The following is a 27,071-nucleotide window of genomic DNA, read 5'->3' on the forward strand; positions in this document are numbered from 1 at the left end:
TCTTCAACGAGGTACGTTTTTCTCTTACATTCTTCTTCTTTTTTTTCTCTAGAGCACAGAGGCTCAGTAATTGCAGCTCACAGGCTTAGCTGCCTGACGTATGTGGGATCTTAGTTCCCTGACCAGGGATTGAACCTGGGTCCTCTGCATTGGCTGGTGGATTCTTAACCACTGGGCCACCAGGAAGATCCGTTCTCTTACATTCTTATAGCTTCATACATTGTGAACCAGTTTAACACATTATCTCACTTTCTTTTTCACATCAATTCTGCAATGACAAGATTAAAAAAAAAGAAGCCTGAGAATTACTGTAGAGGAACCTGATATAGATGAAAACCTGAGAGAATGGGTTAGGTACATTAGAGAGGAGAGGGTCTTCAAGTTTGTTCTTCAAAAGCTGGTGGTCTCTAGAGCGTGTCATACTGAGTGCAGTAAGTCAGGCAGAAAAGGAGAAATGTCGTATGACATCCCTTATGTGTGGAATCTAAAAAGAAATGATACCAGTGAACTTACAAAACAGAAAGAGACTCACAGACTTAGAAAATGAACCTGTGGTTGCTGGGGGGAAGGGACAGTTAGGGAGCCTGGGAAGGTCATGTTCCCACTGTTGTACTCAAAATGGACACACGACAGGACCTGCTGTAAGCACAGGGAGCTCTGCTCAGTGTCACGTGGCAGCCTGAATGGGAGGGGCTGGGGGAGAGGGATACACGGATGTGCACGGCTGAGGCCCTCAGCCGTTCACCTGAAACTACCAGAAAACTGTTAATTAGCTATATTCCAATACAAAGTAAAAAGTTAAAGTTTGAAAAAAAAATCAACAGACCAAAAAACATTAAAAGAAACTTCGGTGGTCATGGGAATTCCCTGGGCCCACTGCTTCCACGGTGGTAGCTCAGGCTCAATCCTGGTGGGAACTACGACCCCACAAGCCTCAAGTCACGACTGAAAACAGAAATTGTTGGTCTTGTCTTCAAGTGCAAGTGTGCAATTATAATCTAAAAAGGCAGAAGTGCCACAGACATGCACACGTCCGACATCTGAGCTGCGGCAGAATGTGGTGGTGCTGCAGGTACAGCTAGCTGCGCTGAGGCAGGCAGAGACAGCGCTTCCTCTGGAACAAGGTGACCTCTAGGCCCAGAGGGAAAGTGCGGTGGCCACCAGGAATAGCAGTTCCCAAAAGTAACAGCTCTAATCGCTTTAATGAAAGGGGCTTTTCACATGTTCTAAGTGTGAAAAGGCCCCACAGTCCTGTCTCTGGTACCTAAGTCATGCTCATTCACTTGGATGCTTTTGACTAAAAATAGGGAAAACAAAAAAGCAATTTTTTTAGGCTCTAAATTGAAAACTATATAAAGTACGAAAGAGAAAATTCCATTTCCTTTTTTCCCTTTTTTTGTTGAAGGTATTTTTAGTTAAAGGCATTTAGTTGAAAAAAGAATATTTACTGGTTTGTTCAGTCACTCAGTTCTGGCTGACTCTTTGTGACCTCACGGACTGCAGCACACCGGGCTTCCCTGTCCTTCACCATCTCACGGAGCTTGCTCAAACTCACGTCTGCAGAGTCGGTGATGCCATCCAACCATCTCGTCCTCTGTCATTCCCTTCTCCTCCTGCCCTCAATCTTTCCCAGCATTAGGCTCTTTTCTAATGAGTTGTTTCTTTGCATCAGGTGGCCAAAGTACTGAGCTTCACTTTTAGCATCAGTCCTTCCAATGAATATTCAGGACTGATTTCCTTTAGGATGGACTGGTTGGATCTCCTTGCAGTCCATGGGACTCTCAAGAGTCTTCTCCAACATCACACTTCAAAAGCATCAATTCTTCAGCGCTCAGCTTTCTTTATAGTCCATTTCTCACATCCATACATGACTACTGCAAAATCCCTAGCTTTGACTAGATGGACCTTTGTTGCAAAGTAATGTCTCTGCTTTTTAATACACTGTCTAGATTTGTCCCACCTTTTCTTCCAAGGAGCAAGCGTTTCAATTTTGTGGCTGCAGTCACCATCTGCAGTGATTTTGGAGTCCAAGAAAATAAAGTCTGCCACTGTTTCCAACGTTTCCCCATCTATTTGTCATGAAGTGATGGGATGGATGTCTCCCAGTAAATGGGCTTCCGTGGTGGCTCAGAAGGTAAAGAACCTTCCTGCCATGTGGGACACCTGAGTTTCATCCCTGGGTGGGGAAGATCCCTTGGAGGAGGGCATGGCAACCACTCTAGTATTCTTGCGTGAAGAATCCCCATGGACAGAGAAGCCTGGAGGGCTATAGTCCGTGGGGTAGCAAAGAGTCAGACATGACTGAGCGACTAACACTTTCACCCAGTAAGTATCAATCAGCTGGACCGAATGGACCGAATTACTAATGATGATCACATTAGTAATGATGAGAAAGGTTTAAGGCAGTATTAAGTTATCCTGAAATTTCAGTTATCCAACATAACCAGACTTCACTAAAAGAACGTGCCTACATTCAACAAGGGTCTGAGGTGGATGGGGTGGGGATCTGCTCAGGAAGCCTCCCCATTTCATAGCTGCACCTCCAAGAACACATACGCCCATCATTTCTGCTCACATTTCATTAGCCAGAATTAGTCTCAAACTACAAGACGCCCTGGAAATTCAGAGGAACAAATGGACTCTTCGGTGAGCACTAGTCTCTCTGCCACTATAACCTGTTTCCAGAACTCTACAAAACTGATCCCAAAGAACCTCCCTGGTGGTCCAGTGGCTAAGACTCCCTGCTCCCAATGCAGGGGGCCTGGATTCAATCCCTGGTCAGGGAACTAGATCCCACCTGCCACAACTAAGAGTCTGCATTCTGCAACTGAAGATCCCACACAGCACAGTGGAGACCACAGATCCCGTCTCGTGTGCTGCGACTAAGATCCACGGCAGCCAAACAAATGAATATGTAAACATTAAAAATAAAAGAAAACAAAACTGCTCCAGAGAGAAGGGACTACCTCTGCAATAATTCCACAAGCCATATAAAGGCTCAGAACTTCCTTTAAGCTCTCTCCCCCGCCTCCTTTTTTTTTTTTTTTTTGAGCCTTCTACAGAAGAAGAGAGCAGAATGGGCACTGTCTGAGCTCCTACCATGTACCAACGCTTCACGGGATGGAGGCTACGACCTGGCTTATTCAGACTCACTGGACTCTCTTTATAAAGTAGACTGCTTAAAAAATGCATCCATCTTTCCAGATTCCCTTGCAGCTAGGGTTCCAGAGACACAAGGTTATCTCAGATATAGCATTTATCTATTCCCATAAGATTTGGAAGAGAAGGACGTACTTCTGATGTTCTAACTGCCACTGCTGGCAAGCCAGGCTGGCAACACAGAAAGGAAGAGGCAAAGGCAACTGGCTTGCAGCGGCAGGGTCTGATCGCCAGTTTTCTGTGTGTTGGGAGGCAGGTGCAAAGTTCCGCACCCCGACCTCAGTTTCCTGATTCCTGATCACGACTCTGGTGCTACATAACTTCAACAGTTTCAGGGGCAACCTCCTGGTCCCCCACTTTCCTGATTGTACCAGTTCTGTGGAGTTCCGAGGGTCAGTAAGGGAGACCCAATCGAATGTCTTCCCATTGTTTTGTAAACAGTGAATTCCTTATATTAAATCCTTCTCTGTTTAAGTTACCTTGACTGAAGGAAATGGCAACCCACTCCAGGATTCTTGCCTGGAGAGTCCCATGGACAGAGGAGCCTGGAGGGCTACTGTCCATGCGGTCACAAAGAGATGGACACGACCAAGCGACTTAGCACACAGCACACAGACTGGCTTCTGTTTCTTCACTGTGATGTGACTGACAACATTTGCTAAATACTGTTACATACACAAGCTCTTCTAACAACTTTCTAAGAACTCTTCATTGCTGAAATGAGTAAACATGTACTTTCAGGAAATTTATGTTTTAGCTAAAATAACTCCAAGCATAAATTTGTTTGAAGTCTCACATTTTAGCTTTGCAATTCAAGTGAATGAACTCTATAATAAATTCTACTCTCCCAAAATTAAGAGTACGATTCATGTTCCTAGAAGGTACACACTTTCATTCACTTGTCTTAAATATTCCCTGCTGAAACCTACTTTGTCTAAGAGGCTATGCATATCTCATTTTGAGAGGCATTTAATCTGTGTAACGATTCTGAAAAGTAGGTTTCATTATGCCCATTTTATAGGTGGATAACTGGGGCTTAGAGAGGTAACATAAGGTGTCCAAGATCTAAGAGCCAGAGTGTAAACCCAGTGCTTCTGTTGTCAAAGGCACAGGCTCTTTCCGCTGAAACACAGAGACTTCCAGGAAGCAGCGGCTCACTGGTTCCTAGCTGCTCTGAGCGCTGGTTTGTGATGGAGGTTTGGTCAGTTCATTCAGCTCAACACTGGTGTACACTGGTCAGTGCTTCCCTCCTCCACAGACGTCAAGAGCTCTAAGAATCTGCCTCAAAACGGTGCATTTCCTGTCTTATAAAGAATTCAAAAAGAAAAGATGGACGGAACATAAGAAAAACACCTGCAGATCCAGAAAAAAATGACTGAGATGCACGTTCTCTACTGCTGGTCGCCATGAGCAGCACTGTTATGATTCTGGGCACGGACATGATGACAGATTTGTGAAGCATGGAAACCTGATGCAAACTGAAGCCAACAGGACCCTGAGATTACCGCTGGATCCACAGCAACATTTCGGCTTGAATGCCTACTCTGGCACACACATGTGCTCTATTTATCACTCTCCTTCTCTACATATCTGACAGCGAGCTAGAGGATTCTTCCATCAAGACTTATTGGAAAATGTTTATAAAAATGCAAGTGGCCTTGGTAGGAGTCTACCCCTTCTTAGTGATTCAAGTCCTGATTCCTTCCTGGAGAAATTAATCTAAAGATACTATTTGCAATTTGACCTACTTCTTCAAACTGTCGGCTACTATGGATGTGGTATTAGACAGGAGCGTATAAAATCAGGAGGGTTTTCATCTGCTAAACAGCTATTTTACACTTTCCAATATAATAAATATTTCACCCAGGGCTTTCCTAGCACTTAATAAAACTACCTAACAAATTCTTAACATATCTTCATGACGCTGAAAGAATCTCTTGATAATCTTTTTAGGGGTGGTTATCTTTGGATAAGAAAAAAGGAAATGGGAAGAGGTTGAGTAACTACTCTGTGCCAGGCGGTTAGGCACACAGATGGCAACGTGCTCCAGCGCTCTTGCCTGGAGAGCTCCATGGACAGAGGAGCCCAGTGGGCTGCAGTTCACAGGGTCACGAGGAGTCGGACACAACTGAGCGACTAACACTTGAACTTTAAAGTTGCTTCATTCATAAAACAGCACAAACATGGGGACACTGTCACCCTCATTTTATATGTTGAAAAAAAAATTAAAGAAGCTAGTAAATTGACCAAAATCACGCAGAGAGGAAGCAGAAATGCTAGCAGTGAAACTCAGGTTGGCTTGGCCAAAGTCAATTGTCTTTTCAAGACAACACAATGCATCCACCAAAAAAAAAAAAATATATATATATATATTACCAGAGAGCTTGAGAAAAACAGCTCCAAGAATCCTAAGCTCTGGGCCTAGTGTTTCGTTTCCAGGTAACATGAGGGAATATTTTCCACTTGCCTGAAGATTTAATAACACAGGAAACGAAAACAAATTGCACTACTTGGCCTTCGCTGTGTGTTTCATAACAGAAGCGGAGGAGACGGTTTTATTCTAGGAAAAAAAGCACGCTGAATTCCAAGTCAAAGAGTGTCCATAAAGGGTAAATGATGAGGCCTTTTTGATGAGAGCAAATGAACATTACAAAGACTCCCACTGACCAAAGGCTGCTGCTCACATGCACTGCCCCCCCTGCTCTGTCTGCCGCCTTTTCAGGGGAGATTCCACCCTCAAGAGCAGCCTGGCAGAGGGACAGCAGGGCTCACCTGCCCCTCCAGCCCCAGCTCTGTCAAGCGGAAGAGGCCAGCCCTGCGGACGCCCGCACTGTCTGAGGAGACGACAGTCATCATCAAGGCCGCTTCCCAAGTTCGCTGCCCTGTCTGCTCCCTGTGTCTCTGCCCTTCCGGCAGCTTCCAGCCTGAATAAAATCAACTATCTTTTCCTCTAAACCTCTCAATTGTCATCTCTTTATCCAGGTCACATCACCGTGGTGAAAAGAAATCTCAACCAAACCTCTGAATTGTGCTAGTCACCCAGTTGTGTCCGACTCTTGGCAACCCCATGGACCGCCGCCTGCCAGGCTCCTCTGTCCTTAGAATTCCAGGCAAGAATACCAGAGCGGGTAGCCATTCCCTTCTCCAGGTCTCCTGACTTGCAGGCAGTCTTTGCTGTCTGAGCCACCAAGGAAGGCCCTGAGACAGGGCATAACTCCACTGATGAGGAGGAATGGACGAATATCAGTTAGGGCCTATCCAAGATGATTCTATCCAACAAGGTCAGGAAACAGAGTACTGATGTCAAGCACACTGTTCCCATGACTAGTTATTACTTGTCACATACACATCAGACCGATGTTCAAAAGGCAGAGTGTAAACACACTTCTGTGATTTTTTGTTTCTGTATTTGCCTCCAGATTCATTCTCTCCCTTCTTTGTCCTGCTCTGTGTTTCAAGATGTCAAACTCTAACTATCACTCAGGCTCCCTAGCCTTGGCTTCTAATTGCATGCAGCCTACCAGAAGCATCATCTGATGATTCGAGGGCAGGAGAAGAGAAAGGTTGGGGATGCTGCCCTACCCACCCCTCCCTGGGCCACCGCGTTTCTCCAGGACGTTGATCCTCAGCAGTTCCCTCTGCTCCTCAGTCCCAGGAGATGGGACCAACTTCCCACTGTTCCTAAGCCCTGGGTCCTTTTTCATCCATCATGGGTTCCTTGAACCCAGTCCACTCTTCAAGAAATGGTCCTTTCTTGGACTCTCATACTTGGACTCTCAAACAAGGCAGTATCTCCAAAGACCTACACTTGTTCTTTGCCTCTGCCTTCCCCCAACCCTGCACCAAAACACACCTGTCTGCAATGCCGTGGCAGGAATCGGGGAACCAGCATGTGTCACCACGTCCATGTCCATAGTGAGCTCTGGACGCCTTCTTCCACCTCATGCCTCCGGGCCGGCTTGATCGTGACCTCCTGCAGATTCTCTCTCTTAAAATCTCTCAACTTCATCTAGCTTCTCTTCAGTGCCTCTGTCCTACTCTAGTAGCTGCCTGGATTATTTCTTGTCTCCATTTCCGCAAGAGCCCCTCCTGGCTCCCTGGCCTCCAGCCCTGGCCCTGCTCCATCCACACTTCACTGTGCGGCCTGTCTCTGTTACGTTGTTCCATAGCTCCAGACCCTCCAGGATAAAGTCCAACCATAAATTGGCTTACCCCGATTGTGCTGGCCTTTCCAGACTCTTGACATGGTTTTCCCATCAACAGCTCCAGAAAGGACGGACTTGTCCCAGTTCTGCCACAGAACTAACTCTTTTCTTGCCTTGGTGCCTAGACTCGTACTATTTCCTTTGCCAAGAATCCCTTCTCTGCCTCTCTACCCCAACCATTGGCCTAACTAACTTCTGATTCATAAGTCGCGTCTCCGCACAGACATCACCCTCTCTGACAGTCATTCCCCGTTGCTCCCGCCTACCCCGTCCAAAACCTGGACTCTGGATTAGGCAGCTGTCCTGAGAGGCAGCTCCCACAGCCCTCTTCGTCTCCCCAGTGTCTTTCCGTGGAATTGCTCAGTGTCCTTGTCCCTGTTCCCCGGCTGATGGTGAGCTGTGTTGGGGAAGAACTCTATCTATTACTGCTGTAGCTTCAGTATCTAGCAAAGAAGAACCAAAACCTACTCATTTAAAAGTTGAAATTAAGAAAAGGAAACAGAGACTTCCCTGGTGGCCCAGTGGCTAAGACACCGTGCAGTGCAGGGGGCCTGGGTTCAACCCCTGGTGAGAGAACTAGATTCAAATGCTACAGTGAAGAGTTTGCACTCCACAACTTAAAAATAAACAAAAACAAAAACCAATCTCACATGCTCCCATGAAGACTGAAGATCCTGTGGGCCACAGCTAAGACCTGGCACAGTCAAATAAATAAATAAATTTTTAAAAAATAAAAATGGAAAGAAACCTCAGCCAGGTACTAAAGGACTGGCAATGTCAAATCCCATTCGAGCCTTGTTTAGAAACAGAGGGGTGTCTGCTGACAGACAGGCCCCGTATGCCCACGTGGGTGTTTTTCTGAATGTGCCTGCAGCCCTCTGTGCCCCAAGCCCATCCTCTACTAAGGAAAGTACAATTCCATGTGTGCGTTGAAGGGAGGAAGGCAGGGACTGCTCCTGAACCTTCCCCTCTCTCCCTGTCCCCACACCCTGGTAGGAGATGTCTGCTTGAACCGAGAATGCCTGCATGAGACCATTGGGGTTATTTTCAGAGGCTTCATTATCTCAGCTGGAAAATCCTGGGGCAGCTTTTTGCAAACCAAATAGAGTTCAATTAATATATCAAGAACAAAGGATCAAGACCTAAATATTGAGAGTCAACATCAGCAGAAATCTCTCAGTACCCAGATGGTCAAGTTCAATGTCTCAAAGTGCTCTTAGGAAAGGGGAAACTGAGATTTTCCCAGAACAGTGTTTAGAGGAACAGGAATGGATTCAGATGAACTCACTTTACTGTGTATTGATGAAATCACAGAATCATACCCAGAGAGCCCTCTCCTCAACTCTTTCTCAAGGCTAACTAAAGATAGTTAAATTCCCTTCTGTAACTTGCTTACCGTTACCAGGGAAGCCTTACTAATTCATCTCCCACTGATTAACAATGTATGATAATTAGGATGAATACAGTACTGAAGTGTATCTATGAAGGAAACTGATTTTCTTAAAAATAACAAGACTATGAAAATGTTGTTTAAGCTCATTAAAGTGAGCCTTTAGTGTCTGTTGTATGCAAAGATGCAAGTTATGCAAGTGTTCTTATTAGGGAAAAAACAGCAGCTTGGCCACCCATGATCATATCTTCTCCCTTAAAAGATCTCAGTAAAAAGATCACAAAATACATACAAAACCCACAAGAAAATAAGACAGGCAAGAGTTCAATATGTGTTTGAAATACAGACAGCAGTGGAGCCAGGTAACTGATATGGAGTAGAGAAAGAGGCAAGGAATTTAATGATACAACTTAGAGGGCTGAAGACAGGATTTCAGTGACATGTGAGCCCCGACTCTGCAAACATGCAGGGCTCGGAACCTCCAGGGAGAGGGCCGGGGTTGGCGCAGGGCTAGAACAAGTGCTCTGCACGAGTTCTGCAAGCTGAGCGGTGGGACGCTCAGAGGACTCGAGGAGAGACCGGACGGTTCTCCCTTAAAGTAACTCACACTTCCAAACGCCAACATGTGCGGGATTGGAAGGGGTCTCAGAACTGCGGACTCACCAAGCAACAACTGTACATGAATTCTCACCAATGATTAAGCCCCACCCCAGACGCACATAGGTTTCAACAGGCTTCTTAGTCTCTCTGTGTAAAAAGAGCTGAGAGCAACGATCACCAGACATTTGAGGAGAACCTCCAGCAAGAAAGATGAAATCGGAACAGACAGAACAAGGTAACTGGAGAAGCAAAGATGCAAAGAAACTAAATGAACTGATACTCTACAAGAAGAGAAAATTTGGCACCCGCAAAACAAGAACAAAATTCTCTTAATAAAAGGAACATTCAAAGAACAAAAAGAGCTAAAATACAATAGCTGAAATGTAAACAGGACACGTTCGTGAGAAAGGTCAAAAAATAAAGTAAAAAACACGATAAAGAGAAAGAAATAGACTTAGAAAATCAATCCAGGAGGCCCAATACTCTTCCAACAGCAGAAGCAGAGAGAGAGCAAAGGAAACAGGAGAATTTTTTCCAGTAAATAATAAAAGAAAATTTCCCAGATCCCAGACATGAGTCTCTGGATTAGTTTACAAAGGGGCTGCAGATTAATGATAAAACATATTGCTTTTTTTAATAAAATAAATCCTTTAGATTTACTTGATTTTTAAACTATCTGCCTTTATTATTTTGTTAATATTTAAAGTTTCATTTAAAATTACTTTAAAAAGGGAGTGTCTTACAAATTTTCTTAGGCCTGTCATGAATGCTAAGAGGCATACCGCCTGACTTCGTCTCACTGCGTACCCTTAAAAACCATGTAACTGGGCCTCCCTGGGGGCTCAGTGGCAAAGAATCCACCTGCCAATGCAGAAGACATGGGTTCAATCCCCGATCCGGGAAGATCCCACAGGCTACAGAGTGACTAAGCCCGAGTGCCACAGCTACTGAGCCTGTGTACAGGGGTGGATCTACTGAAACCACGCACCCTGGAGTCCACACAAGGCTGCAGTGAGAGACGCCACCGCGACGAGAAGCCCATGCACTGCACCTAAAGAGCAGACCTCGCAGCAGCGAAGACCCAGCCAATAACAGACAAATAAAATTACATAAAAAACTCCCTGGAGGCTCAGACAGTAAATAATCCCCTGCAATGCGGAGACCTGGGTTCGATTCCTGGGTTGGGAATATCCTCTGGAGGAGGGTATGGTAACCCACTCTGGTATTCTGGCCTGGAGAATCCCATGGACAGAAGAGCCTGGTGTGCTATAGTCCATGAGTCGCAAAGAGTCGGACATGGCTGAGCGACTAAGCGCACACATATGTAACTGATTAGGACTTCCTATGTCAGGTTTCTGACTAATTCAGCCCAACCTCCCTGAACGCCCCCTTCCCAACCATCTTTTGCTGAAACAGAGTTTATATTCAATTCTCTATATTTCCCAAATGCAGGATGTGAGCACAGTCAAACAAACACCAAGGCCATCTCTTGTTTTATGCACATTTTTCCTACAGTAACAAAATATTTCACTGGACTTGTCTAACTAAGAAACAAGACCAGAGGCTTCCCTGGTGGTCCAGGTGGTTAAGAATCCGCCTCCCAATGCAGGGGATGTGGGTTCAACCCCTGGTCGGGAACTAAGACCCCACGTGCTGCGGGGCGCCTCAGCCCTCCTGCCTCAGACACGGGGCCCGTCACTGCAGACCACACGCTACGTAGCCCGAGAAGCCTGCACACTCAAGGAAGACCCAGCGCAGCCAAAAGGGAGCAGGAAACAAGAGCAGACAGAAGGGAGATCAACGGACAGGCACAGGCAGACAATAAGCGTGGCCCAGCTGGCACTCTAGGTGGTGGGGGAGCCCAGGCAGGTGAAAGCGGTGGGCCGTCCAGAGGCTGGCACTCGTTTGTTGGGCTTCAGTTTTCCACATGACAGTAAAGCTTAACTTATTTTTTTAAACAGGATGAAAACTAGAACACTGGCTTCTGTGCATGACACACACGACCGACCACACACTTCCGTAGTCCTGCGAGGAGGCGTCCAGCTCCAGCACAAAGCTGGTCAGTGCCAACGCGGAGACCCTCTGCAGTGAACACCTGGACACGTGGGGTACAGGGTGATGGGACAAGCTGGCTTGCTTAGGTTCTAATGTAATGCTAAGCTGGCAAGAAAGACAAGGCAACTCCTAGGTATTAAAAGAAAGGGTAGGAGAGCCTTGAAAACTAAGGGATGAGCATTCAAGCTGACCATGCGCACCCCTGGAACCAGGCTGTGGGTGGGGTGGTGGCCGGGAATGCTGGGTGGGCAGAAGTCTTTCTAGATACACAGATGACAGCTAAGATTTGGTGAACCCAGGAGATAGGAAACTGGAACTGACCTTTCTGCAGAGAGCCATTCGTTTCAACAGGCTAAAACCCTCTGTGAAAGGATGTCTTACAAATAACTTCTGCTCAGCAGCTTGGTGAGATGACCCAGAAACTCCTCTCTGCTGGAAAGAACCCCCACACTCCCACCCACCCCTCCCGCACCCAGGAATGAGGATATTTTGGTTGAAAGCTACTTTTATGCCATGGTTACGCTGCCCGGATATCTACATTAAGTCATCTAATCATCACAGCAATCTTATGTGGTTAGTATTTTAAAATAAAGCACATCTTATAGATAAGGAACCTGGGAACCAGAGAGATTAGATACTTTGCCTAAAGTTGAAGGGAATAAGCGACAGAATTGGGATTCAAACCCATATTTTCTAACTTCGACACCACAGTTTTATTCATTGATAATGGTTTTAATCTGGGCCTCTGTTTCAGATGCTTAAACTGTGTCCACTTACGACAGCACCCTTATAAATTGATTTTACATTTTCTCTTTGTTTCCAAAATGTTAACATCAATCATGATCTGCTGGTGCTATTTTCAGTTATGAGGCCACCAGGATGTGTCCAACCAAGAGTGAGGAAAACAGAAGCAAGAAAATACATGCTTTGTGAGCCTCCTTCCAGGAGAAACATTGTTCACAAACAAGGAGTCACTGTGGAGTGAAGATGGCTATACTACCTCACGAATCAATACTCTGGATGTACTACTGTGTACTCTGGCAGGGAACTTTTCAATAGTATTCTTTTCTGAAGAAAGTATTTACTTTAATCAATGTATTTATCGGCTGTGAAGAGTCTCAGCTGTGGCACGTGGGACCTTTCACCTTGGTGTGGCATGTAAACCCACAGCTGTGGCGTGTGGGAATCTGCGTCCCCAGCCAGGGATTAGACCTGGGCCCCGTGCATTGGGAGTTGAGAGTCTCGGTCACTGGACCACCAGGCAAGTCCCAATCGTCTTCTAAGTTTAAAGAATACAGTTGAGAATCTTACCTAAGCTCTGAGGATGGAGAGGGACAAGGAAACAATGTGGAAAAAGGAGAAAATAAGGCTAAACCAGTAAAAATGATGACTCTTCCGTTGCAGGGGAGCGGCTGAAAGATCATCTGTTTATAAATGTGTAATTGAAGTATTTGGAATCATTTAAAACTCTGAACAAGGAGATAGGGGAGCAGCTTCAGGGCGCCAGGACTGGAAAATGATTTAATTACATCAGAAAAACTCAATCCGCTGTTCTGATCCCATCAGAAATAAGCCCAGGTGAATCTAAGACAGCAAGGGTGAGCCGCCTGGGGAACCCGGCCCGTCTACACACAGACCCAGAAGACGGCAGTCCCAGTGGAGCAGAGACTGGTATAACAGCCACCCTGGAGGAGGAAAGGGCAGCCCAGTCCAGTGCTCTTGCCTGGAGAATCCATGGACGAGAAGCCTGGTGGGCTACAGTCCATGGGGGCGCAGAGAGAGCAACTGACACTTGGCAAAGACCTCTGGATCTGGGAAGGCACGGCTTCCAGCTTCCTCACCTGAAATACATTTCTTAAGGTCGATTGGCATATCTTGTCTTGATAACCTTGGTGACAGTTGAATTTCTCACAGAGCTGGCCTATGCAGAAAGAATGCGTTGCTTAGGTTGCCTCGAAACTCTGCAGTGTTTTTGTCACTTGGAGTTCTGGTGTTCGGCTTATTATTTACACTGGTCTTCCAATACGGCCTGCCCCTAATGGGGACGTGACGATCCTCCTATACGAGTGTTTCCATCTGCTTGACAATCATACTGCCTTACAAGTGAATCCTGACTTGTTTGGTTAACATGTACCCACCCCTTGACATTGGAGATGGATGTACTGTGTCTCTAATGAGGTTTCTGATTCTCTCTGGCTGAAGTCTGGGATGTTGAAGCTGAACTCCAATACTTTGGCCACCTGATGCAAAGAGCTGACTCATTTGAAAAGACCCTGATGCTGGGAAAGATTGAAGGCAGGAGAAGGGGATGACAGAGGATGAGATGGCTGGATGGCATCACCGACACAATGGACATGGGTTTGGGTGGACTCCGGGAGTTGGTAATGGACAGGGAGGCCTGGCGTGCTGCGGTTCATGGGGTCGCAAAGAGTCAGACACGACTGAGCGACTGAACTGAAGTCTGGGTGCTGAATTGCGGTGACATCATTGAGAGAACTTTGAAGGAACGAATCCGTGCACACTATAGGATTTATCAGACCATACCCTCTGAACCATGGCGTGCTGAGTGGAGCTCTTCCATTTGGGCCACAGTAACGTTTCTGTGAATTTTTCACTTGTATGCAGTAAACAGAGATGTACACTGATTTTCACAAAAAGCGTGTGCTGTGGGCTTCCCTGGCAGTCTAGCGGTTCAGAATCGACCTTGCAATGCGGCTCGATCCCTGGTGTGTGCTGTGGGCTTCCCTGGCAGTCCAGCGGTTCAGAATCGACCTTGCAATGCGGCTCGATCCCTGGTGTGTGCTGTGGGCTTCCCTGGCTGTCCAGCGGTTCAGAATCGACCTTGCAATGTGGCTCGATCCCTGGTGTGTGCTGTGGGCTTCCCTGGCAGTCCAGCGGTTCAGAATTGACCTTGCAATGCGGCTTGATCCCTGGTCCAGGAAGATCTCCCACATACAACTAAGCCCATGAGCAGTTACTGAAGGCCGTACACCAAGAGCCCACGCCCCACGAGACAGACACTGCAGTGAGGAGCCCACGCCCACGGGAAAGAAGAGCCCCCACCCACCGCAACTAGAGAAACCCCGCATGCAGCCAGGAAGAGCCACCACAGACACACAAAGAAATCTTTAAACAGAAACACTGGTGCCCTGCTCCACAAATTAACCGTGAAGATCTACTGTAGGGTCTGTTACTGTTAGCACTATACAGAGTCACAGCAAAGTTCTGTACCCCACCCTCCCTACTGGTTCATCTGCTTTTAACCCAGAAATGGGCTTGGGTAATTAACTCTCTTGATTTAAGTTTGCTGAGCCTGGCAGGATAGAATGGTGTTTTCCCTCTTATTCCCAAGACTATTTAGAGAAAGATTTTTTAAAAAGAACTTTCTGAAAAGTTAAGAATACTCCAAATGGGCAGATAAATATGCCATTTATCAGTTATTAACATATCATATATTTTTGAATGCCTTCTTGGATCAAGCAATGTTCTAGAAAGCTGAGATTTTTTGGCAGTGTGCAGGTCTTTAGCTTTTTTTAAAGAAATAATTTCAAATTTACAGAAAACATGGAAAATGAGCAATGGTGCCAAGAATATATGAGTACTCAGGTGCACCTTCTCTTAATATTTCCCTCCATGTCCTCTATCACTTGCTGCTTATCTCTCTTCATAACAATTTTTAGAAAGTTGGGATATTAAAAGCACGGGGCATCCCAGACCTCAAGGGTCTTCTGGCTTTAGGAACTGGGTTATCATGTTAGAAACAACAATCCTAAGTCATTATAAAGGACGCTGTCATGAACGGATCTCCACACAAGGCATGCGTGCTGAGGCCGAAGCGTGCTCGGAAGCCGTCAGGGAGGCGAGCGCAGGCCAGGCATGGGTGTTTAAGGGCTCCTGGCCGCAAACGACGGGAGCAGCAGAGCCGGACAGTTAGGAGAGGCGCAGAATCACAGTGCTGAGGAGCTTCAATTCTAGTGAAGGCGACAGGAAGCCGTTTTGACCACACGGACAGATTCTGCATGCTTCACACTCCCTTGGCTGGCTGTGAGTAGGGCAGATGTCGGGGATGTCAGAGGGCAAACTAGAAACTCGGAAAGTAGTCAAAGTGTTAGTTGCGAGTGTGTCCAACTCTTTCGTGACCCCGTGGACTGTAGCCCGCCAGGCTCCTCTGTCCATGGGCTTCTCCAGGCAGGAATACTGGAGAGGGTAATCATCCCCTCCTCCAGAGGCCTTCCCGACCCAGGGATTGAAACCGGGTCTCTTGCCCTGCAGGCAGATTCCTTACTATCCGAGCCCCCAGGGAAGCATCCAGTAAAAATCTGCCCAAATAGCGCAGACCAGTGGAGCCCACTCTTGGCACCAGGGACCGGTTTCATGGGAGACAATTCTCCACGGGCCAGGGGTGGCGGCAGGATGGTTCCAGGACGAGTAAGCGCGTTACATTTGCTCTGCCCATTGTTTCCAACCTGACACTGCCATGGATCCTCAGACCCTCAGACCCTCAGCCCAGAGGCTGGAGATCGTGGTCTCCAGGATGCGGGACAGTCTGGGCCTGGACGAGGGCAGTGGCCATGAAGGCAAAGAGGGGACCATGAAACACAAGAGACATTTAAGAGGTGGAATTCAAAGAGAAAAACTACTGCAGTCCTTGACAAGCAGCGCTGGCAGCGACACATTCTTGTGGATTCAGTGCCTGCTGGGCGACCTTCTCCACGGAGAGAGCAGCAATGCTACCTGCCGTTCGAGGCTGCTTTGATTTGAGAAATTGAACATTAGAGCTTTTAATGCAAACGCTAAGTAGCTGTGTGGCACCAGCCGAGGGGATTAGCCCCGAGAAGCGAGGTTTTGGCAGCCAGGAGACCGTTAATTCCTGGTCCTGGTGCTTACAGGTCAGGTGGGCTGCCCCGGCAGGTGCTGAAAGCTGGAAGCAACGGGGTACCTTGATTAAGAAATTGAGCTTGGTGTCAGCCGGGCCTGGGTCTGAATCCCAGATTTCCTGTTGGCTTCAGTTCTTGCTTCTGAACTAAATTTCACTGTCTATGAAATAGAGGTTGGCCTCCCAGGGGACTCAGTGGTAAAGAATCTGCCTGCCAATGCAGGAGCCGAGGGTTTGACCCCTGGGTCGGGAAGGTCCCCTGGAGAAGAAAATGGCAACCCACTCCAGGATTCTTGCCTGGAGAATCCCATGGAGCCTGGCAGGCTACAGTCCATGGGGTCGCAGAGAGTCGGACACGACTGAGTGCGCATAGGCATCTAAAACAGAGATTAGAGCACCTGCGACCTAAGGGAATTTGGATCAAATGAGATACTTAAATTCACACATAAGTGATGGAGCTAAGATTCCACCATAGAGTTAGCTGATACAAGTCAACACCCTCTCTTTTCCCTTCTTTCCCTTTTATATTTAATATACGCATTATTTTCATTACTTTTTAAACAGCTACACTTCCAGTTTCTATTTCCCTGTTAACCCAAGAGCTGTTTATCTCAGAGAGAGCTTTTTAAAAATCCATGAAGAAAGGCTTTCTGGGCTTTGGTTTTGTTACTGACTTTCTAGTTTCATTCTACAATCATTAGGGGATGTTGTCTGCATTATTTCTGCTCTATGGAATTTACAGAATTTTTGGTGACTTAATCTGTGGTTAATTTGGGGAATGTTCTATGTGGCTTTGAAAAGAAAACTGTACTCTTTATTATCAGGGTACAAAGACTGTGATGTACCCAGACCTTCCTTAATTCTGCACGTGGGGGCTTTTGTACGTGTTTATCTTCTGCCCAACTGCCCTGTCTTGGGTTGAGAGCAGTATGTTGAACTTCACATTAGTGTCTTCTGTTTCTTCTTGCATTTTATGCAGATTTTGCTGTAGAGGTTGCTGCTCTATTACTTGATGTGCGTTCATAACTGCTGAAAAATCTGTTCCTTGTGAACTCTGACCTTAAGCATAAATCAGTCCTTCTGTATCCTGTTTTGCGCTTTTGCAGTCTGCACTTTACCGTGTCATATATCAAGAGAGACTGATGATCTTTTTGTTTTCATTGTTAGTTTTCATTTGCCGTGTATAATCTGCCCAGCCCTATACCATATTTCTTTAAAAAATTTTTTTTGACTGTGCCACACAGCATGTGTGATCTTAGTTCCCAGACCAGGGATTGAACCTGCATTTCATGCATTGGAAGCTCAAAGCCTTAACCACTGAATCACCAAGAAAGTCTTGCAAAGTCCGTATTTTTGAATGGTATAATATACTCTGCCTAGCATGTGACTGGAGTTTCATAAAGTATTTATTGCTTTCTTCTTTTCTTCTCTTATTTAACCAGGGTCACCTAGTTTTTTTTTTTTTTTAGTTTTACCGAGGTATAATTGAAAAAATTATAAGACATGTAAAGTTTACATCGTGGTGACATGATATATGGATTTACTGTGAAAGGTTAATTTACTGTCAGCAGTTTTGGATCTCTTTGGACCAAAATCCCCTCCTGGACCCTCTGGCTTAGCTGGATTCTCGTCTGCAGTCACGCCCTGCTGGTTCTCACACTCCAGAGGACAGACGTTCCCTCACCTCGTAGGAGGCCCTACATATACTTACCAGAGATCAAGTTGAAGAGCACCAATATAAAAGTTTAAAAAATGGGAACTATATTCGATATCTTGGGATAAGCTAGAATGGAAACGAATACTAAAGAGAATGTATATATGTATAATATAACTGAATAACTTTACTATATAGTAGAAATTAACACAACATTGTAAATAAACTATCAGTTCAGTTCAGTTCAGTTGCTCAGTCGTGTCCGACTCTGTGCGACCCCATAGACGGCAGCCCACCAGGCTCCCCCGTCCCTGGGGTTCTCCAGGCAAGAACACTGGAGTGGGTTGCCATTTCCTTCTCCAATGCATCAAAGTGAAAAGTGAAAGTGAAGTCGATCAATCGTGTCCGAATCTTCGTGACGCCATGGACAGCAGCCCACCAGGCTCCTCCGCCCATGTGATCCTACAGGCAAGCGTACTGGAGTGGGGTGCCATTGCCTTAATAAACTGTTTGAACTAAAGCCTGATGTCTCTCCAAAGATTCTTTAAAAGGTAATTAAACGCTTGGGAGAAATGTGATAGCATGTAAGTCCACAGTTGAAAGAACCCTAGACATTGTCTCAAACCCTCTCCCCAGTGCATTAACCACTTCTACGATAGCCCAAGTTTTCTAGTCTCTGTATTTTTCTGGTAATGGTAAGCTAACACTGTCACCCATTCTATGGGAACAAGATGAAAGCCCAGTTGTATCACATACTAGTTATGAAGACAGGGACTTATATGAGCCCTGAGCCTCAGTTATCTTTATCTGTGGAATGGGGATGATGACTGAGATGCAGAGGTCTAAGCATGGTTACAAATTCAAGGACTAGGTGGAAACTGAACACCCCGGCAGGTCAGGTGATGCACTGAATCCCTTAAGTGTAAGGCATTAGGACTGATGAGAAGAGCTCCTTCTCTTTTGGAAGGAGAAGTCTTTTCTGGGCTGCTACAGATTAGAGCCCTGCCTGCAGCAATGTAGGCCTAAGGATACCATTAGATCTTCTAATTTTACTAGAAAAGCAGAAATCTGGCTTTTTAACGTGAAATTTCCCAACTAGTCAATGTGGCAACTAATTCACAGATCTCTCTGCAACCCTAGATAGGCCATTAAAAACAATGCAAAACTGTGTGCTGGGCACACCCGAAGGCGGGCGCTTTGCAGTGATTAGCTAAAGCCGGGCTAAAGTGATTAGCATGCTGCCCGGCACAAGACCGGCAGCGGGTAAGTTATGAATTCATCAGACCTGAAATCTCAGACCTCAGACTCCTGGGAGAAGGGACTTGTTCTGACTGGGTGGGTAAAAAAGTCAGGGAGGAGGAAAGTCAGTGCGAAAGACGCCCGCTGCGGCCCGGGAGGCAGCAGGAAGGGAGCAGGCGTGCGGACCGGGCAGGCGGGGCCCCCTCGGAACGGCCCTCCCCGCCTCCTCTCTTCTGCGGGGACCGGGCTGTCTCATACAAAGGCCCATCTCTGACCCCTGACCGAGGAGACGGCAGCTGGCTGGGGTCAGAAGGGCCGGCAGCTTCCTCAGCCTAAGTTCACAGGGAAGAGAACCAGAAAGCACCGAGCTGGGAGCCAAGGAGGCAACTTTCTCCTTGTTTCTATTTCCTTTGGGTTTTCCCCACCAGCAGCCCTGAACCTAGCCAAGTACTTCCTCCTCGGGAGGGTCACAGCTGTCCCACATATGTTATAAATAAGGGCCAGGAGAGCTGTCTATTTTTAGCATCTAAATGTGGATGCAAAGGTCACCAAGATTCCCCCTTCGCTGGCTCCATTTCCCTCTTTCCTTTCTACACGTCTTTTCTTTTCATTCCAGATGTACATTTTCTGTGCAGAGGAGATGAAGACTTTGGGGGGGAAGAGAGACCCCAAATATTCGCTCATCTTGCCAGGACTCCTTCTGATTGCCATGGATTGGTTTATGTATCTAGCCTGTGACAAAGAAGTCACGTACAGACGTTGGGAAACGGCATCCTAGACTTGGATCCAAACCACTCTGTTTCCTCTCTTGAGAATAAAGAGAGCTTCAGAGCAGAAAACAGCACTGAAGATCCTCTCCCTGAACGTTCCGAGGGCACAGATGAGGGCCCCAGGGAGGCGACATGCTTATTACTGTGCATGCGTGCTCACTCCCTTCAGTCGTGTCTGACTCTCTGCAACCTCGTGGCCTGTAGCCCACCAAACTACATGTCCATGGAGTTCTCCAGGCAAGAATACTGGAGTGGGTTGCCATTCCCTCCTTCAGGGGATCTTCCTCACCCAGGGACTGAACAGTCCTGCAGCTCCTGCATGGTAGGCGGACTCTTTACCACTGAGCCACTAGGGAAGCCCACGCTTATTACCACCCTACATCAATAATACATAGTATTACAGCCTATATTCATGGAAGGCTCCTCTGGGCTAAGTACTTCACGTGGATTTCCTCATTTACTCTTCATAACTCAGGGAAGTATGGATTTCAATTATTTCCATTTTACAGAAGCCAAAACTGAGGCTCAGAGCTTGAGAAACTGGCCCAGCGTCCGGCAGAGGCAGACCCAGCGAAGAGACAAAAGATCCTGACGCCATCGATTCAACAATTTCCGGAACGAGAGCTTAACACACAGATTCCTCGCGAGGATAAAGGAAGAAGGAAAAAGGAGGAGGGAGGAAGAGAGGAGGCGGGCGCACGTGACACACACTGCTCGCGGTCCTCGGGCCAGCTGGAGGGGCCAGCCCACTCGTACCTGCTCTCGGGGTCGGCCAGTGCCAGGCTGCGGGTGACGAAGCACATCCTGAGCGGGATGCTCCTCCGGTCTCGGTGGAAGGACGGCGGCTGCGACGCCAGCGGGTCCGGGGCGCCGGCCCCGAGCCGCGGGGACTCGGGCGGCGGGGTCTCCCAGCCGATCTCGGACACGGGCGAGCCCTTGGTCACGTAGGGGGTGGCCTCGCGCATGTACTTCACTGCAAGCAGAGAGGGGACAGTGAGCCTCGGTCAGCGCTGAGGGGCCCGGCGGGCTGCGGCTTTCGGAGAGCGGGCTAGCCCAGCTCCGCACAGGACCCTAACCCCGATAATAGTTGTCTGTCCCATAAATTAGGTGCCAACGTGGTTTTTACAATCTGCCATTAAGATGACCTGAACTTGAGAATGACTCTCAGGTTTTTTCGATTATGACAACGTCTATCTTTTCTGATTATAAGGTGCATTCTGGGAAAGAGGCTGGAAAACTAATGAACAGAGACTGAGAAAGCATATCTTAGTTAAAAGAAACACAATTATTCAGTATAGATGTAGAGTATCTGGTACCCACCTTGACCATCCACATTACCATTATTCTGTTGGGAAGCAAGGACAATCTTTTCAAAAAACAGTGCTGAGAACATGTATGTAAAGAAATACACAGAAAAACACTTACTCCGTAATGGTAGAAATCTATGATGGCAAAAATATTACTTGTAAGAGCTGAAAAATAGAACAGAAGAACTGTACAAAAAAGATCTTCACGACCCAGATAATCACGATGGTGTGATCACTCATCTAGAGCCAGACATCCTGGAATGTGAAGTCAACTGGGCCTTAGAAAGCATCACTACGAACAAAGCTAGTGGAGGCGATGGCATTACAGCTGAGCTATTTCAAATCCTGAAAGATGATGCTGTGAAAGTGCTGCACTCAATATGCCAGCAAATTTGGAACACTCAGCAGTGGCCACAGGACTGGAAAAGGTCAGTTTTCATTCCAATCCCAAAGAAAGGCAATGCCAAAGAATGCTCAAACTACCGCACGATTGCACTCATCTCACATGCTAGTAAAGTAATGCTCAAAATTCTCCAAGCCAGGCTTCAGCAGTACATGAACCATGAACTTCCTGATGTTCAAGCTGGTTTTAGAAAAGGCAGAGGAACCAGAAATCAAATTGCCAACATCTGCTGGATCATGGAAAAAGCAAGAGAGTTCCAGAAAAACATCTATTTCTGCTTTATTGACTATGCTAAAGCCTTTGACTGTGTGGATCACAATAAACTGTGGACAGTTCTTCAAGAGATGGGAATACCAGACCACCTGACCTGCCTCTTGAGAAATCTGTATGCAGGTCAGGAAGCAACAGTTGGAACTGGACATGGAACAGCAGACTGGTTCCAAATAGGAAAAGGAGTACGTCAAGGCTGTATATTGTCACCCTGCTTATTTAACTTACATGCAGAGTACATCATGAGAAACGCTGGGCTGGAAGAAACACAAGCTGGAATCAAGATTGCCGGGAGGTGTATCAATCACCTCAGATATGCAGATGACACCACCCTTATGGCAGAAAGTGAAGAGGAACTAAAAAGCCTCTTGATGAAAGTGAAAGTGGAGAGTGAAAAAGTTGGCTTAAAGCTCAACATTCAGAAAACGAAGATCATGGCATCCGGTCCCATCACTTCATGGGAAATAGATGGGGAAACAGTGTCAGACTTTGTTTTTTGGGCTCCAAAATCACTGCAGATGGTGATTGCAGCCATGAAATTAAAAGACGCTTACTCCTTGGAAGGAAAGTTATGACCAACCTAGATAGCATATTGAAAAGCAGAGACATTACTTTGCCAACAGAGGTCTGTCTAGTCAAAGCTATGGTTTTTCCTGTAGTCATGTATGGATGTGAGAGTTGGACTGTGAAGAAGGATGAGCGCCGAAGAATTGATGCTTTTGAACTGTGGTGTTAGAGAAGACTGTTGAGAGTCCCTTGGACTGCAAGGAGATCCAACCAGTCCATTCTGAAGGAGATCAGCCCTGGGATGCTGAAGCTGAAACTCCAGTACTTTGGCCACCTCATGTGAAGAGTTGACTCATTGGAAAAGACTCTGATGCTGGGAGGGATTGGGGGCAGGAGGAGAAGGGGATGACAGAGGATGAGATGGCTGGATGGCATCACTGACTCAATGGACGTGAGTCTGAGCGAACTCCGGGAGTTGGTGATGGACAGGGAGGCCTGGCGTGCTGCGACTCATGGGGTCGCAAAGAGTCGGACACGACTGAATTGAACTGAACTGAAAGGTTCAATAAAAGAGAACAGGTTAAAGAAATTTGAAGACACCTTTACGTTCATTTAAAAATGGATAGATACCGATGTCTTGATGTAGAAAAGCCTGTAAGATCTACTATCCATTTTAAAAAAAGCAATAGAGAACAGTGTATTTACTGTAATCATCTGTGTGCAATCATAGATATATATGTCTGTGTAGCTACTTCAATTATGGATAGAAATCCAAGAAAATGTTAATGGTAGTTAGCTCTGGGAGTAGATATGAAACTCAAGAGGATGGAGAAATAGACCTTTATTATTCATTTATTACTCTTTTATATAATCTCTCATGTTTAGCCATTGTGTTATATATTGTGTTTTAAAATTTAAAGAAACAAAATCGTTTAAGAGCTGAGTGGAGCAGACCGAAATTCTGCTCTCTGATAAATTTACTTGATCTTAAGGTGTCACTTGGGGCTTCCCTGGTGGCTCAGATGATAAAGAATCTGCCTGCAATGCAGGAGACCTGGGTTCCATCCCTGGACCAGGAAGATCCCCTGAAGAAGGAAATGGCAACCCACTCCAGTTTTCTTGCCTGGAAAATTTCATGGACCGAGGAGCCTGGCGGGCTACAATCCAAAGGGTCGCAAAGAGTCAGACACGACTGAGGACTAAGCACACATTAAGGTGTTATTTGCTGATTCTGAATTTAAACACTTGGTCCTTAGAGAGCATTCGCATTGACAAGGCACCTGGGTTCTTGAAATGCAGAATGTGAGCTTCCATGTCCTTTTCCTGCCATTCACATAGCCTGGTTCTCTGCTGCTTGGGGCTGTGGGAGGGGTCTGGCTAAGTCCCTTAACAGCATCTGCTATTACAAATGGCAATGGATTAAAATGGGTGGCAAACCCAAGGGGCAGTTCCTCCAGATCTTGGGCGACTCAGTTGCACAAACCAGTGGCTTCCCCGTAGGAGACACGGGGTCAGGTTCCTGGAGACTCAGGAACCAACAGGACGTGGTTTCCATGCTTAAGAGCAACCAAGTCACAGGCCACTATAGTTGATGCTGTCGTGTGCCAGCAGACCCTTTTTTGCAGGACCTGTATCCTAGCTGCTGTGTGTTGCTGAGAACCACTCTGAGATGCTCTCCTGCTCTGGAACACTGTTCTTGGACATCAGAAGTCATCAAGCCCAAGAGACTACCGGCCCACTGCTCCATCCTCCAGACAGAGGATCTGCTTCTCCGGAACCCCACTTAACACTGCGGCATAAAACAAGCATATAAGCGATGGCATAAAGCAGAATGAGCTGCAACAAGAAGAAAGGACCCTGGAAGAACTCATCAGAAAAGTGCATCTAGGAGTTTGAGTAACAGGTTAGTTCACAACAATTTAATAAGCAGACCAAACATACCCAGATGCATGCAGTAAGGGCATATACTGGGAGATCCAGTCGTAGATATTAAAACCAGCCATTATTCATTTAAGACAGAGGAGATGTCATTTGGCACCAATACATATTTGAAAAGATTTTTCACTGAATATAAATGCAATTGGGAGAAAACAGCTCCCTGGTTGCTGCAAACTTGTTAGCACAGGTTGCAGACAGAATTAGAAAGATTATTCATGAACAGTGTATTTTAAGGAATACCATTTAAAAAGGAGCACAGACATACCTATGAACAAAGGCAGAAAATTCAGTGGGACAGGTTTAAGCTGTCTAAAAACTGGAATAAATAGACCTCTTCTGATGTTACTGAATTTTTTTTATCTCCGAGTATGTTTTTGTAGAAGCTATAACTCTGCTTAGGTTTGTATATTGTTGACTTATACTTATTGATAGTGGGAAACTCAAGTATCACACCCAAGGTCGTTTGACAATTCTCCATTGATTGCATTATTATCCTTCTGGCTGTAGGAGGGGGTGAGTGTTGCAGAAGCGACAACCCAGGGATGCTCATTGGAGTAGGTGGCATTTGAACTTGACTTTAAAGGGTAGCTAAGTAGAGGTAAGAATAAAAGTCGTTTTATATAATGTGCACGCACGCATGCTCAGAGACTTCAGTTGTATCCAACTCTGCGACCCCATGGACTGTAGCCTGCCAGGCTCCTCCGTCCATGGGATTCTCCAGACAAGAATACTGGAGTGGGGTGCCATATCCTCCTCCAGGGGGTCTTCACAACCCAGGGACTGAACCTGAGTCTCCTGAGTCACTGAGCCACCAGGGAAACCCTTCTACATAACGTACTCTGATTTACAGTTTTTATCACAATACCATAGGAAAGGAAAATCAGACCTCAGTCTGGAGGGGGATAAAGAAGGAGCATCCACTATACACTTAGTGCCAAGTCTGGGATCAGAGGCCCTCCATCCTTCCTGCATGTAAGCTTTAAAATGACCATTTAAAGCCTCACTTTATATACAAAAAAACCAGGTCTGGAGAAGAAATGGAGAAGGGATCTTTCATTTATCAAGTGTCCATATGCATGCGTGCATGCTCAGTCATGTCCAACTCTTTGTGACCCCATGGACTGTAGCCCACCAGGCTCCTCTGTCCATGGGATTCTCCAGGTTAGAACAATGGAGTGGGTTGCCATGGTTTTCTCCAGGGGACTTTCCCGACCCAGGGATCGAACCCAGGTCTCTTAGCATTGCAGGCAGATTCTTTACCATCTGAGCCACCAAGTATCTCTGTGTCCAGAAACAGTAAAAGAATACATTTTAAAAGAAGAATGTACTACGTTGCTAACACTTTCAGACCCTGCTGGAAAGAAACATACGGCTATTCTAATTCCGGGGGCCACTAGGAGCTTTACACAGGTTGTTCCTTGCAAGACAAATGTGTTATTTTACACATTGGCACACCAATGCTCAGAAATTTAACTTAAGGGGTTAATGACTGGTGAAGCTGGGGTTTGATTTCGCAGAGATCATATTCTTTCATGAAATCTGGCTAGCCCACCAAGATGAAGTATTCAAAATGAGGGTCTACCAAGGGTAGTTATTCTTTATTCGGTGGCAGTAGCTACAGCCCTGGTGATCTAGGGGCAAGAGAATGGCAGAGCTGAGGGTCAGATTCAGAGAGAACTCCAGAAAAGAGGGGCTTCTGGGTGGCGCTGGTGGTAAAGAGCCCATCTGCCAACGCAGGAGACCTAAGAGACACAGGTTCGATCCCTGGGTCAGGAAGATCCCCTGGAGGAGGGCACGGCAACCCACTGCAGTATTCTTGCCCAGAGAATCCCATGGGCAGAAGAGCCTGGCAGGCTACAGTCCATAGGGTTGCAGAGTCGGACACGACTGAAGCGACTCAGCAAGCAAGGATGCACCAGGAAAGAGAGACTGCTTATAGCAGATGGAGAAGATGCTGGATGCTGGCCTACCAGTGACACGACCATCTGGGCTTACTTCCAGAGACACGGTGAACACTCAGAACATGCAGAAGTGTGGGTTTGTCCATCATGAGTAGAGGCTGGGGAAGTATAGCAAATCTTAGCCCAGAAGCAAAGATTTGTCAAGCAGTGTGGTCTAATTCAAGGAGGGTAAAGGGTTACCTAAGACTAGATTTTTTTAAAAATTATTTATTTTTAATGAAAAGGATAATTGCTTTATAGTATTGCATTGGTTTCTATCAAACATCAGCATGAATCAGCCATGGGTTTACCCGTGTCCCCTCCCACTTGAACTTCCCTCCCACCCCTTGAGGTTGTTACCGAGCCCGTGTGAGTTCCCGAGTCATACAGCAAATTCCCGTTGGCGGTCTGTTTTACCTGTGGTGACGTAAGTTTCCACATTACTCTCTCCACACGTCCCGCCCTCTCCTTCCTCCCCCAAGCCGTGTCCGAGAGTCTGTTCCCAATGTCCGTGTCTCCACTGCTGCACAAAGGTTCATCAGTACTATCTTTCCAGGTTCCACAATATACATTAGTATAGATATTTGTTTTTCTCTTTCTGACTTACTTCCTTCAGTATAATAGGCTCTAGGTCCATCCACCTCATCAGGACTGACTCAGATGCATTCCTTTTTTATAGCTGAGTAATATTCCATTGTGTATATGTACCACAGTTTTCTTATCCATTTGTCTGTCAGTGGACATCTAGGTTGCTTCCG

At 46.4% G+C, this 27,071-nt stretch overlaps 1 protein-coding gene across 1 annotated transcript in view; it reads right to left on the reverse strand.

Moving 5' to 3' along the window:
* SNTB1 (syntrophin beta 1) overlaps positions 1 to 27,071 on the reverse strand; it is a 252,028-nt gene that overhangs the window by 118,116 nt on the left and 106,841 nt on the right. Inside the window, exon 2 of the mRNA XM_015474564.3 lies at positions 20,705 to 20,921. Within this exon, the coding sequence (XP_015330050.2) occupies positions 20,705 to 20,921 (217 nt within the window). The remainder of the gene's footprint in view (positions 1 to 20,704; positions 20,922 to 27,071) is intronic.

Source organism: Bos taurus, chromosome 14 (genome assembly GCF_002263795.3).
Source record: "Bos taurus isolate L1 Dominette 01449 registration number 42190680 breed Hereford chromosome 14, ARS-UCD2.0, whole genome shotgun sequence".
Classification (NCBI taxonomy): Eukaryota; Metazoa; Chordata; class Mammalia; order Artiodactyla; family Bovidae; genus Bos; species Bos taurus.